Source organism: Pan troglodytes, chromosome 1, assembly GCF_028858775.2.
Source record: "Pan troglodytes isolate AG18354 chromosome 1, NHGRI_mPanTro3-v2.0_pri, whole genome shotgun sequence".
NCBI classification, from domain to species: Eukaryota; Metazoa; Chordata; class Mammalia; order Primates; family Hominidae; genus Pan; species Pan troglodytes.
In genome coordinates, this window is record NC_072398.2 from 186,602,958 (window position 1) to 186,616,261 (window position 13,304).

A 13,304-nucleotide genomic window follows, 5' to 3' on the forward strand; every position below is an offset into this window, starting at 1 on the left:
GCTTCTAAAATATAGATGCTAAAAAAAAAAGTAAGAGTCACAGTAGTCTTAAACCAGACTCAGCAGAAAGAAAAATGCTCTGTGCCTACTGATGTGAGTGGACATGTTTAGGGGAGGTGGGAAGGTGGGAAGGTGGGGAAGGTAGGCCAGAGAGATAGCACTACTAAAGTAGGATGATTGTGCCCTCAAAACCTTGCTACTCAAGGTGTGGTCTGAAGAGCAGCAGCACAAGCCTCCCCAGGAAACTTGTTAGAAATGCAGAGTCAAGGCCTTTTCCTGACCCACATAATCACAATTTACATTTTAACAAGATGCCCAGGTGATTGGAATGCACATTAAAGTTTGAGAAGCACTGCCCTAACACAGAAGCTCCAGTAGTGGCTCTCTATTACCCTCAAGACCAAGTCCAAACACCTTAAGAACTCTCAGAAGACTATGCAGGATCTAACTCTTGCCTATGTCTTCAAATTCCTCTTTCGTCACTCCCCTTGCACACGTTCTGTTCCAGTCCTACTAACTTTCTTTCCATCTTCACGTGGGCCATTTCTTTGCTTAGTGCCTTTGCTCACGTTATTCTCTTCACCTGGAATGCTCTCCCCTCTTCAATCCCTTCTCAGTCTAAGAAATTCCTACTCAACATTTAAGACTTGACTTAAATGTCACTTGTTCTAGGAGGGCTTTCCAGGCTGTAAGGGATGCCTCATCTTTAAATCCCTGTTGCAAGTGCTGTCTATAATCACAGTTGTCACTCTGAATGACAATTATTTCTTTACCAGTATGTCTCCTTCATTCAAATGTAAGCTCTATGAGGGCGGGGACTGTGTCTCTTGTTCATGTTCCTGTCTTGTGCTTTTTCATGGAACATAGCACAACATATGTATTCAAAGAATGTTTGTTGAATATTGAAAAAGTATATACTTGGAAAAGAATGGGTTCAAGGTCTTAGGACTCTGCTGGGGTTGCTAGAAGAGATGCTCTGAAGGCTTCAGATGCCTTCCTAAAAGCCCTCTAGAACTCTCAGGTCTTGGGGCTGTGGTCAGACACTGGTTAGACATTAAGATTGCTCAGCAAGCCCCTGCCCTGTGGATTACAGAGTGCTGTTCAGGGCAGAAGATGCAGGAAGGGCTTGGGGCACTCAGAAGATGGGAAGGAACTGCCACTAAGCAAATGCTTCTTGGAGCAGGGCATCATTCTCCAGGAGTTCAACAGGTGGAGATAGGAATGGGGTAGGCACCCCCTTTGAGAGAACAATGCTAGCAAAGGCTTGGAGGCTGAAAAGTGCAAAGCACCCTGACGAGTAGTAATTTGTCCCTTGGGCCTGGAAGAGAAGATGAGTTAAAAGAATGACTAGAAAATGAGGTTGGAAGCAGAGGCTGAAGCATGAGGATAGAGGATCTGACTGCCAAATCAGGACCAGGAAGGAGGACCTATGAAACCACAAAGAGTCCAGTATAATGAACAGGCCCTGCTAGTCTGGGAAGGCAGGGAAAGGTGGCTGGCAGTAAAAGCAGCTTATTCACTAAATCCTAGGGGAAGCATGTAGTATAATGGAGTCCTAGTAGGTTTGCAGCCAATACTTGGCTACATCCGGTGTGGGAAGGGAAGTAACATTGTCCGACCCAAATATCTATTTCAATGCACTAATTTGTATGGGGGCTGAAAAGCCTCTCAGAGCAAAGCAAGTAAATTTGAACCAAGCCCATAACTGGATCAGGTATATACCAGCACAATTAGAGTAAGGGTATGTGGTTAAACCAATGGACACCAAATTGCTGGAAGGACAGCAGAGCTCCAGCGAGTGACTTAATGATAGAGGAGGGTAGAGACTGGCAGAGTGAGCCAGTTTCCACAGGATTAAAGGTTGAAAAGAGATCACGCCTCTGGTTCAGCATGGCGGCTCTAAATAAACTCATCCTACCTTGGCAACTCTGGTGGTAGTAGAGGTGCACCGTGAGAAGAAAAAGGGCTGTTAGAATATGTGGAAACAGCTGTCTCTGAAAGAATGAAGAACTCGAACAACCCTGCTGTGGGGCTCCACATCTTCCTACCTGTAATGTGGAGGGAGTTGTCTTCTTTGAAGGAGAGTGCCATGTTCTCATGCTGTCGTGGTACCAGAAGAATTGGGCCCATTAAGCAGAAACTTCAAGGACAGCATCCACAACGCACCTAGTGGTAGAAACCAGTGGAGCACAGTACCTTGAGTTGATGGGTACAATTGAGAATTTGGGGGAGCACTGCTAGGGATTTTTTTTTTTTTTCTTTTTTTTTGAGATGGAGTTTTGCTCCTGTTGCCTAGGCTGGAGTGCAATGGCACAGTCTCGTCTCACCGCAATCTCCGCCTCCCCTGTTCAAGCGATTCTCCTGCCTCAGCCTCCTGAGTAGCTGGGATTACAGGCATGCACCACCATGCCCAGCTAATTTTGTATTTTTAGTACAGATGGGGTTTTTCCATGTTGGTCAGGCTGGTCTTGAGCTCGCGGCCTCAGGTGATCCGCCCACCTCAGCCTCCCAAAGTGCTGGTGTTACAGGCATGAGCCACTGCGCCTGGTCCCGGATTGGTATTTTTATAGGAACAGGTGGATGCCTACAATTAGCAAGACTGGTATATGAATGAATGTAAATGTAAACACATTTGTACTATGAGCCAGTATAGACTATTGGCCTGAGAATATCTGCATTGCTACAGATGAACTACAAGGCAGTCTAGGGAATCTGACTTTTGACTAGAAACAGAGCCACCAGGAGGCAGCAGTTTCTGAGTGGGTTTGGAAAGATAAAGGGAGCCTGGCCTGGAGGAGAGAAGTCAGCACCACTCCAAAGGGACCCGGGTGAATGCTGACCTCTGATCAGTGATGCGAAAGCCCTAGTAGACAACAAGAGAGAGCTGAACTTGAAGCTGAGGTGGGAACAGGAGAAAAGTAGGAGTGTTCGTGGTTGACAACGAAACTCTAAGGAAAATTGATGAAGGAAACTTTACTCACTAAGTACCTACCTTATGCTGGGTGGGCACTTTCTTCACTATATTGGTGATATAGGCATTATCTCTATTTTACAGTTGAGGAAACAGGCTCAGAGAAGCTGTCTTCAGTTATTCATCAACTATATGCACATGGAATATAAAGATAAGACACAGTCCTGTTCCTTGAGGATCTCAGAATATTGTAGGAGAGAGACACGAGGCAAATCACTTTATTACTGTGCTCCCCAGACAAGAGTAGATGTAAGCAGAAGGTGCAATGAAACCACAAAGAGATTTCCCAAGTCACAGAGTCAGTCAGTAAGTGTCAGAGCCAGGATTCAAATCCTGCACTGTCTGGGTCCAAACCTCAGCATCTTCCACCATTCTGGCGCACAGCTATAGTTGTCCAGACCCTTAAGTCATAGTCTGAGTTCTGAGGAAGGGCAGTAGTAGCCTTTGCTACCAGCAGGGATTTTTTTTTTTTTTTTGAGACAGAGTCTTGCTCTGTCGCCAGGCTGGAGTGCAATAGCGCGGTCTCGGCTCACTGCAACCTCCGCCTCCCAGGTTCAAGCAATTCTCCTGTCTCAGCCTCCCGAGTAGCTGGGACTACAGTCGTGTGCCACCACACTGGGCTAATTTTTGTATTTTTAGTAGAGACAGGGTCTCACCATACTGGCCAGGCTGGTCTTGAACTCCTGACCTCGTGATCCACCCACCTCGGCCTCCCAAAGTGCTGGGATTACAGGTGTGAGCCACTGCACCCGGCCTAGCAGGGAATGTTTAAGAACGAGGCGAGGACATTGGGAATTGGGATGCGGCTCACAAACGTGATGCAGCTGCATATCAGACCCAGAAAGGATAACGGTGCCCTCAGGATTACCAGGTGTGGGTCGGGTGGGGTGGTTCATGCCTATAATACCAGCATTTTGGGAGGCTGAGGCAGGAAGTTCACTTGAGCCTAGGAGTTTGAGACTAGCCTGGGCAACATGGTAAAACCCTGTCTCTACAAAAAAACACAAACAAACAAACAAAAAGTAGCCAGGCGAAGTTGCACAAACCCATAGTCCCAGCTACTCGAGAGCCTGAGGTTGAAAGAGTGCTTGAGCCTGGGAGTGGGCCGTGATTTAGCCACTGCCCTCTAGCCTAGGTGACAGAGTGAGACCCTGTCTCAAAAAAAAAAAAAAAAAAAAAAAAAAAGAGATTACCAGGCATGGAGACCCTCCGCCGGGACAGGACTGATTCAGATCCTAGAAGTGGCAGTGAATGGTTCTAGCTACGGGAGCCCCTGGGGCACTAGAGAGTGCTGGCTGGTCCTTAGGCAAATTGGGGCCAGAGAGAGGAGCCTCAAAAATCAAGCTGCGATTGAGAGGAGGGGGAGCCATATTGGGAGTAGCATTGGGACTACGAGAATGAAATTGGAAAATTGTTGGGCTGGAAGGAGAGCTTGCACACTCTCTAGGATCACCATCTCCTTTTTACTTCCGTTGAGTTCAATACATCCTGGCAGGATCGTCTGCCTCTTTGAAAGCAACTGCTTTGCTTTCAAACTTTGCTTTTTCCTCCCTTCTGAGCACAAGATATGGAAGAAATCTGGGGCCCCAATCTTTTCTAGGGCTGCTTTGCCTCTGACTAGTGGCTGGATAGCCCAAGCTGACTTTGTACAGTTGGGACAAAGCTGTGGGATTCATGACATTTGTGAGCCACACCTCTGGGGCATGTGAATCATGACTCTTTCTGGGCCCGGGGGCAAATCAGGGTGGAGTCACAGGATTTGAGGTAAGGACACTGGGACTAGAGAGGGGACAGAGAGTAGGCAGAGAGTGTCGCAGCCTAAGGAAGAGAACCTCCCTGGGCAGGTGGCTCCATTTGATTTCCGATTTAAAGGGGAGGCTTAGATAGCCAAGAAGAAAAAGGCTAATAAGAAAAATATTAAACTGCAGTGTGTGTGTCCCCAGGGACTTCCTGTTGCCATGACTGACCTCCCGGAGAGCGCCATTCGTTCCCAAGCATGGCAGCTTTATAGGCACTTGTAGGCCTGCAAAGAACACCAATTTGCTGCTGCAGTTTGTTTTGATAACTGAAACTTTCAATAAATCTATATTAAAATCAAAGGGAAAATTAACTAGGCCCTAGTGAGGGGCACGGAGATAAGGGAGCACATTACCACCCTGGCCTCTGCCACCCCACATCCATCTCTTAGTTCAGATTCAGGTCACCAGGGAGATGAATGGCTCAGGCTCTTGGGGAACAGCTCTGGGGAAAAGCAGGAAGAAGGCGGCATGGCCAGATCCAGCCCTGACTCCTCCCGGAGTGGCAGAAGACTGCTAGGGGGTTGGGTTGGGGAGAAGAGGAGGTGAGGTGGTGGTGGTCATGGTGGGAAGAGGGGCAGAAGAAAGGGGTAGGGGAAGGGTGAGAATAATAGTAATAGCCACTGTTTACTGAACTCTTTATTCTAGATAGTGCTAAGCAGTTGTATATTTAATTCCAATAACAAGTAGATACAAGTATTATCTACATTCTAGAGATGAAGAAACTGAACTTCAGAGAGGTATGTGACTTGCCTAAGGTCACGGATGGAGCCAGGACTCAAACCTGAACAGGTTCTCTCTGAGCCCACCCTCCTATGCTGTTTTATATAGCTTACAGGGACTACGACAGCAGTAGCAGGTCTTCCAGTTGCCACATAAAACGGTTTCAGACCCAGTCTGGGTTCTCTCAGCTGTGCCAAGGTTTGCGGGCTGCCATGTATTATCCTTGGGTCCTGCACTCTCTGTGCTTTGACAGCTGGTTAAGGTCCTAGCTTTGATGACCACCTTGCTGCATTTCCTGGTGGTTTGACAGGGTATAAGAAGACCTAACTGACCAGGCGTGGTGGCTCATGCCTGTAATCCCAGCACTTTGGGAGGCCAAGGCGGGTGGATCACCTGAGATCGATAGTTTGAGACCAACCTGACCAACATGGAGAAACCCTGTCTCTACTAAAAATACAAAAATTAGCCAGGCCTGGTGGTGCATGCCTGTAATCCCAGCTACTCGGGAGGCTGAAGCAGGAGAATTGCTTGAACCCAGGAGGCGGAGGTTGCGGTGAGTTGAAATTGCGCCATTGCACTACAGCCTGGGCAACAAGAGTGAAACTCCATCTCAAAAAGAGAAAAAAAAAAAAAAAAAAAGGCTTAACTTGGTCCTCTCTTTTGTTCTTGCTCTCAGTGTTCACTTTAGCTCAGTCACTCAATCCAGCAGCTAGGGTGTCTGTGTGTCTGTGTATTGAACTCAATTCATCTGCCTCCCCAAATTCACTTGCCCTTGCCTCATCTGCATCCCCAACTCTGGCCATTGGCCACTTGTTTATTGCACAGCTCAACTGCCACTCCCACCTCATTTACTAACACCTCTGGTTGTCTTTGTTTCCCTTGGGATGACGGCTAGGTTTTGACACAGCCTCCAATGTGCCCACTGTGGCGGGACTGCAGTGGACCTAATCTGACCCAACCAGAGGCTTTGATTCCTCTCACCGTTTCTAGTCTCAAATGAATGACTGTGCTTCCAGGTGTGGAATCTGGCACCCCCTGTGGCTACGGCAGTGGTGGGGTAACATAACCCTTCCTTCTCCCTGTCACACAGGATGGTTCTACACACCTTGTACGACAGAGCAACTAGTTGTATTTTCTTTGAGGCACTGGCCAACTTCTCAGTAAGACACTATCTTGTACTTTCTTTCCCTCCTTCCCTGCTTCACTTCCCCCCTCCCCCACTCTTTTATTTATTTATTTAAGTCACGGAGTCTTGCCATGTTGCCCAGGCTAGCCTTGAACTCCTGACTTCAAGCGATCCTCCTGCCTCAGTCTTCTGCCTCCTGAGTAGCTGGGACTACTACATGCGTCACCATACCCGGCTCCCCTCACTCTTGATGCCTTGGGATTGAACTCCCCAATTAAATTTGAGCACATAAGTTTTGCCTCAGGCTCCGTTTCCTTTTTTTTCTTTTATAGAGATGGAATCTTGCTATGTTGACCAGTCTGGTCATGAACCCCTGGGCTCAAGCAATCCTTCCACCTTGGCCTGCCAAAGTGTTGGGATTACAGGCATGAGCCACTGTGCCCGGCCCAGGCTCTGTTTTCTAGGGAACCAGATAGCACACAACAGAGCCATGGCTTGAGAAAGCCAAGTGCTGTGTTAGGCGGCAGTGTAAGATACCAAGTGTATACTGAGCTGTTAAACTGTTCTATTATTTGAATCAATTTGCCTGGTCTTTGTACAAAAAGAACTTACAGTGTGGTGAAGTCCTGGAAGCTGTACAGTTGAGCCCTAGTGCACCAAGGAGGAAAGAACACATTCTGGGGAAGTCAAGGGGACCATGGAAGGCTCCACAGAGGATGTTGGGGCTGGGCATTACATAAAGCCTTGAATCCAGATACTATAGATTTACTTCATTCTTACAGCCAAGAAGATTGGCTGTGCCCTACTCTCAGGCCATAACTCAGTATATAACAAAGCTATCTCACTGCCTCTTGTCTTATTTTTATATTTACTTGTTTTATTATCTATTCTTCCTCCTACAGCCCCTCTCCAATTTATTTATTATGGCTCACTGCAGCTTTGTCCTCCCAGGCTCCAGTGATCCTCCCACCTCAGCCTCCTGAGTACCTGGGACTACAAGCACGTGCCACCATGCCTGCCTAATTTTTAACTTGTTTGTAGAGATGAGAATCTCATTATGTTGCCCAAGCTGGTCTTGAACTCCTGGTCTCAAAGGATCCTCCTGCCTCAGACTCCCAAAGTGTTAGAATTACAGACGTGAGCCACGACACCCAGCTTCCCTCTCCAATTTAAAAGCTCCTTGAGAATAGAGGTGTGTCGTTATTCATCAATGAATCCTCAGCAACAGAAACAGTGCCTGACACTTAAGAGAGGCACTATAAATACAGATGGACTGACTGACCAACTGGGGTTAATGTCTAGGTAATAATAGGAGAATCTGTTCCAGCTCCAAGAGTTGGGGGATAGTGCCTCCACTTTACTGACCTCGGGATAAGCCTGTCCCTGCTGCTGGATATTCCCTCATTTGTTCGCAGACATTTATTGCGGGCCTTCTTTATACCTGCCCTATGCTGTGTATTACTGATACAACATGAACAATATGGAAAAAATGCTTTTCCTAAACGACTTAAAACCCTGTGGGAGCGACAACAAGGAAACAGACAATTATAAGACAATATGATAAATGCTATAGGTCCACAGCAGAATCACCTAACCTATGACGTGGGTGGGATTAAGGAAGGCATTCCCTGATATGGGGATTACCAGGCACTCTCAGCTCAGGTGGAAACAGTTATGGTAAGGTCCGCTCTCAGAGGTGGTAGGGCCCAGAAATGACATCATCCTAAGTGTAAGTATGCAGACAGCACACAGAGGGGCTTGGTAACTGAAGCTGGGCCCAGAGGATGGGGTCCTGACCGATTGGGAAGCTGTCAAAGCCATCATTCCCAGCTCATAACCTGGGACCCATGACTACCCAGAAAGGCATAACCAGGATGAAGAAACACAGGTCTCTCCAGCTTACTGGAGAGACTGACTGGGGAAGCTCCTCACAGCTGAGGCCAGAAACCTTTTAAACAGAAGTTTCCTCTGAGTGGACCTGAACAAGCCAGTTCCCTCTTCCTTAGGACGGCCCTTCACAAATCTAAGCATTTTCCTCTTAGCTTAATCCCTCCTTGTCTCAGGTCTCCCCCAGGCCCACATCCGAAAGTAGATGACAATAATTACTTGTTGAATGAACGAATCATGAGGAGTCATGTAAATAGAATTCTGTCACGTTGTGAGCCCACATTCACCTTACGGGTATATTGGAGGGCGGGAAAACGGAGATGGGGGGCTCCACTAATGTGTGTCTGTGATCCTGGTTAGATCGCTGTAAGCCATAGAAAGTTTCATTTTAAAAAAATTCCTTTCACAGATCAGAAGTGATGTCCCCGCCCCCGTCTTCTCTTCTGAGTTTGTGCAACGTCAAAACTACAAGTCCCATAAGGCCGGCGGCCTGGAGTCACCATCTTGACATACCTTAGCGCGCATGTCGGCGGGAGAGCGAGCGTTTGGGGAGAAGAAGCCCCGCCTGACTGCAGCCCATTGGTCAAAGGGGCCGGCAGCGGGCTCAGCGGTTGGCCAGAGCGCCCGCCCGTCCGCCGCGTCGGTCGGGGTCAGAGTGCGCGGAGGTGAGTCGGTGTGTTGTGGACTCGTGGTGCTGGCTGCCGCTGTTCAGGCGGCCGGGAACGGGCGGTGGGGAGCGGGCGGAGCTGGCCCTGCCTCTGCCTGGCCGGCGCCGCAGTCGGCGCGGGCCGCGCCCGCCGCCGCCAACTGCCCTGAGCGCTTGCTGAGGCCGAGGGAGACGTCGGGGCCTGCACCTGGAGGGAGCCTGCCGCGCTGGCCCCGAGGAGGGGGCGTTGCCATGGCGACAGCCTCTCCCGCTGCTGACGGGGGGCGGGGGCGGCCCTGGGAAGGAGGGCTGGTCTCCTGGCCCCCCGCCCCTCCCCTTACTCTCCCCTGGACTTGGATGGGCCCGAGTTGGGGGCAACACCCCGGGGTGGGTGATGCTGAATGGCCCCGCCAAGATTGGGCCCTGGTTAATGCATGCGGGGTGAGGGTCGCGGTGCACAGAATTTATGCAACCTGGGGTGCTGGCCCATGTGCTTACCCTGGATGCTTACTTAATCTACTGAGTAATGTTCTGGCGGAGGGGGAGCGGGGCAGAGCTTTGCAAGACAGGATGGGTGAGTTTATTAAGGGGGTTGACTTACTGGGATTACTAGAGAAGAAAAAGGTTTGACCAGAGAGGCTAGAAATGGAGCATGGAGATTGTAGGTAGAACATTCCCTTGACCCTCTCCCCAACACATGCCCACACACCAGGTTAGCAGTTTACCTCTTTGTAAATCTGAAGCGGTGGTAGTAGTGATGGTGGAAGGAGTGAATAAGGGCCTAACCTGGCTAGCTTTCTGTTTGCCTGTCTTGCAAATGGTCCAGCAACAGGTGTTTTCTTAAAAAAAGCATGAACTTGGATTGAGGCTTGACTGCGAGTTCTTGCAAAATATAACTGCTCCTTGTTGACTTGGAAGATGCTGGATGTGGGGCCCCTCAATGGGGGTTTGGATTTTGTCCTTAGAGCTGGATTTTGCAACAAATAGTGCCCATCGTTGTGTCTGCGAGAGGTCTCTGGCCACTTCAATGGTATTTACTCTTGTCAGACATTTAATCAGTCTCCCAGCGGAAGGGCAGCAAAACATGAATCCTATTGGCTAAAAGAGTGTACGCTATTCAAACTACAGTAGGTTGTGAGTGGCTAAATGAGTTTTGATTGTAGAGTTTCTCCCAGAAATTGGCTTCATCAAATTCTGCTTTATTCTGACTTTATCATATACAGCATGCCTTGTTTTAGTGGGTTCTTGCTTGGAGCTTAGTTTATTATACCTGAATCTCCTACCATTTAAAAGCCAATTTATAAACAGGGACTTGGAGTGTGACTCCACTAATGTGTGTCTGTGATCCTGGTTAGAAACCCACTTGGCTGCCTTTTCCTCAGGAGGTGGGGGTTGGGGGAAGGGAGCTGCCGGGAAGTGATTGATAAGGTTTCCTTTATGGATTCTGTGGTGCTTCACTGGAGCTCAGAGCACTTTGGCAACTTAAGCACTCCAAATTAAAAGCTCATTAACAATTCCTGCCCAAAGATCCTGTAAATAATCAGCTAGCTAGGTCATAGAGCTTGGCTAAGAGCTCTTCTTCCAACTTGAAATTTCCAAATAAAAGTGCTTTTATTCCCTTTCATTTTAAAAAGTGTTTTCTTTGTGGTGGGGTAAATTGGTGAGTGGCCTTTTCCCAGGGGATCTGAGTAGAAGAAAGTCTTAAATGTGTGGAATGGTAGACAGGAATATATTAGTTCCAACCCTAGGTGTTTCTTTATGCAAAAGACATCACTAACAGGGGCATCTCTGCAACTTCTGGTCCTTTGGAGGATATGAATTAGTTGAAAAGGATGATAGGTATCTATTGATGTTTTGACTTGGGATTTAGTTACCTTGACTTTCTTAGAGCTTGAAGCAGGCTTGGAACTATCCTGAAAGTGTTTCCTAGTCTATGTGGCCATTTGCAGTATGGCTTGTGGATTTGTGGCAACCAACCCCTCCCCCAGTCCTGGCCCAGCCTTAGTTCCTTAGTTCTGAATATTGTCAGCCTTACCAGTGTCTTCCTCCTTGACTAGACTAGGATTCTGAAACTACCCAGAGGCACCACTTCATAGCTATCTTTCTCGGTAAATGTTTAGTGTTTCTAGGAGGTGAGCCTCCATAGGAGCAAAAGTATATGACTAGAGAACATGAAAATCATTACAAATGTAGTACTAATAGTTTCTGAAAGCTCTGTGGGGGCACTGTCTTTCCACATAGATAGCAGTTATCCCAAAGTTTGAGTTTAGAGTTTGAGGTGTAGTATCCTTCATGGGGATTTGATCTTGGTATTGAAATAGACTTGTTGCAGAGATGTGTATTTATCCACAGCATTGGGGCTTTCCAGCTCTCACAGAACCTTCAGCATCCCCAGCTGCCGGTCTTGGCATCTTCGAAGTAAGGAGAGGTGAGAATCCTGTTGCATGGTCAAGTCTGGCTTTATTTTCTTCTGAGTATTTGGGCTTGGAGGGTAGGGGGTGGGGGCTGATGCAGATTGTATTTTTTTTCCCATGTATCCCCAAAGTCTAAATGAATCATATTTTTTTGTAGCTTCTTCTGATAAGGTAACATATGCTCAAAGTCTGTAGAAACTTACTTAAAGTTTCTAAAGTGGTAAGAGTTGGAGGTGGGAGATCCAGACTGTCAAGTTCTGTCACAACTGCTTTATGGGCATCTCATGAGCACCTACTTTAGGTTCAGGATGGTTGAATAGAACCAGAATAGCCCATTATCCTGAGAAATACACATCTTAAGAAAATAGGAAGAAACATCTTCATTTGGCTTTAAACATTTATCTATCTATCTATCTATCTATCTATCTATCTATCTATCTATCTATGAGACCTTGCTAGGTTGCCCATGCTGGGCTTGAACTCCTGGGTTCAAGTGATCTCCTCCCCACAAGTATCTGGAGCTACAGGCATGTGCCACTACACCTGGCTCTCGTTTGGCTTTTGCTAATGTATTTGGCCAAGGCCTTTGGGATCTTGGTTTAATTTAGGTTGCACGTCACCTTTTGGTGGGTGGTTAGTTCCAACCTGTCTGTTTTACAAGGATCAGGGACCAGCTAAAGAGGCATACTCTGGATGATTGATATCCAGGGACTCGAGCTTGTTTGTTCAATAGCTAAGGGCCAGGCACTGTGCTAGTTCCTGGGATTGTAGTGGTGAACAAGAAAGCCACCTTCCCTGACACCATAGAGCTTACAAATTCATGGGAGAGACTGATAGTAAAAAGCCAGTTATGATATGATCTGAGAGTGCTATAGTAAGGGAAGTGTAGAGGCTTTGGGAATACTCAGAAAGCTCTCTAACCCAGACTTGTAGACTCAGGGAAGGCCTCTCAGAGGAAGTAAACCTCCTCACATAGAATTAAACGAACCCTCAAAGAACACGGAAAATTAAAAAAAAAAATTAGGTGAAGACATGAGGGACCAAGTGTCAGAGCTTTGTTGAATTTGGGAAAGTTCAATATGGCTGAAACAGAGTACTTAGTGGTCAGGGGACAGGAGGATATGGGGAGAGATGAAGCAGGAGCTAAGCAGAGGCCAGAGCCTTAGCCTTATAAACTCTTAGGATTAGACCAGGGAGTAGAAAAAAGATTAGATTAGTGCTCTGCAAATTTTTTCTGTAATGGATAAGATAGTAAATATTTAGGCTTTGGGTCTCTGTCACAACTTCTCAACTCTACTAAACTCTGCAGTTATGCATGAAGTAGCCACAGACAGTATGAAAAGGAAGAGCATGGATGTATTCCTGTAAAACTTTATTTATAAAATAAAGGTGACAGTTAGATTTGGCCCATGGGACATAGTTTGCTGACCTCTGGATCAGATTTAAGAACAGTAAGAAGCCATTAAAGGGTTTTAAGCAGTAGACTGACATTAGATTTATGTTTTAGAAAGTTGGCAGGCCGGCGTGGTGGCTCACGCCTGTAATCCCAACACTTTGGGAAGCTGAGGTGGGCAGATCACTTGACGTCAGGAGTTTGAGACCAGCCTGGCCAACATGTTGAAACCCTGTCTCTACTAAAAACACAAAAATTAGCTGGGCATGGTGGTGCACATCTATAATCCCAGCTACTTGGGAGGCTGAGGCGGGAGAATTGCTTGAACCCAGAAGGCGGAGGTTGCAG

At 47.4% G+C, this 13,304-nt stretch overlaps 1 protein-coding gene across 21 annotated transcripts in view; it reads left to right on the forward strand.

The window, feature by feature from the left end:
• The first annotated feature begins 9,093 nt into the window (after nucleotides 1-9,093).
• The window catches only part of ERI3 (ERI1 exoribonuclease family member 3), a 134,323-nt gene continuing 130,112 nt past the window's right edge, over nucleotides 9,094-13,304 (forward strand). For 8 of the 21 annotated variants that reach the window (XM_016961202.4, XM_016961223.4, XM_016961250.4 and 5 more), the window contains exons 1-2: nucleotides 9,388-9,536; nucleotides 11,502-11,577. In XM_016961202.4, the coding sequence (XP_016816691.1) occupies nucleotides 9,402-9,536; nucleotides 11,502-11,577 (211 nt within the window). In that variant the 5' untranslated portion in view covers nucleotides 9,388-9,401. Of the gene's footprint in view, nucleotides 9,169-9,387; nucleotides 9,724-11,501; nucleotides 11,578-13,304 lie in introns of those variants that run through there. The other 13 variants (XM_016961252.3, XM_024345226.2, XM_024345228.2 and 10 more) reach the window with 10 other exon arrangements.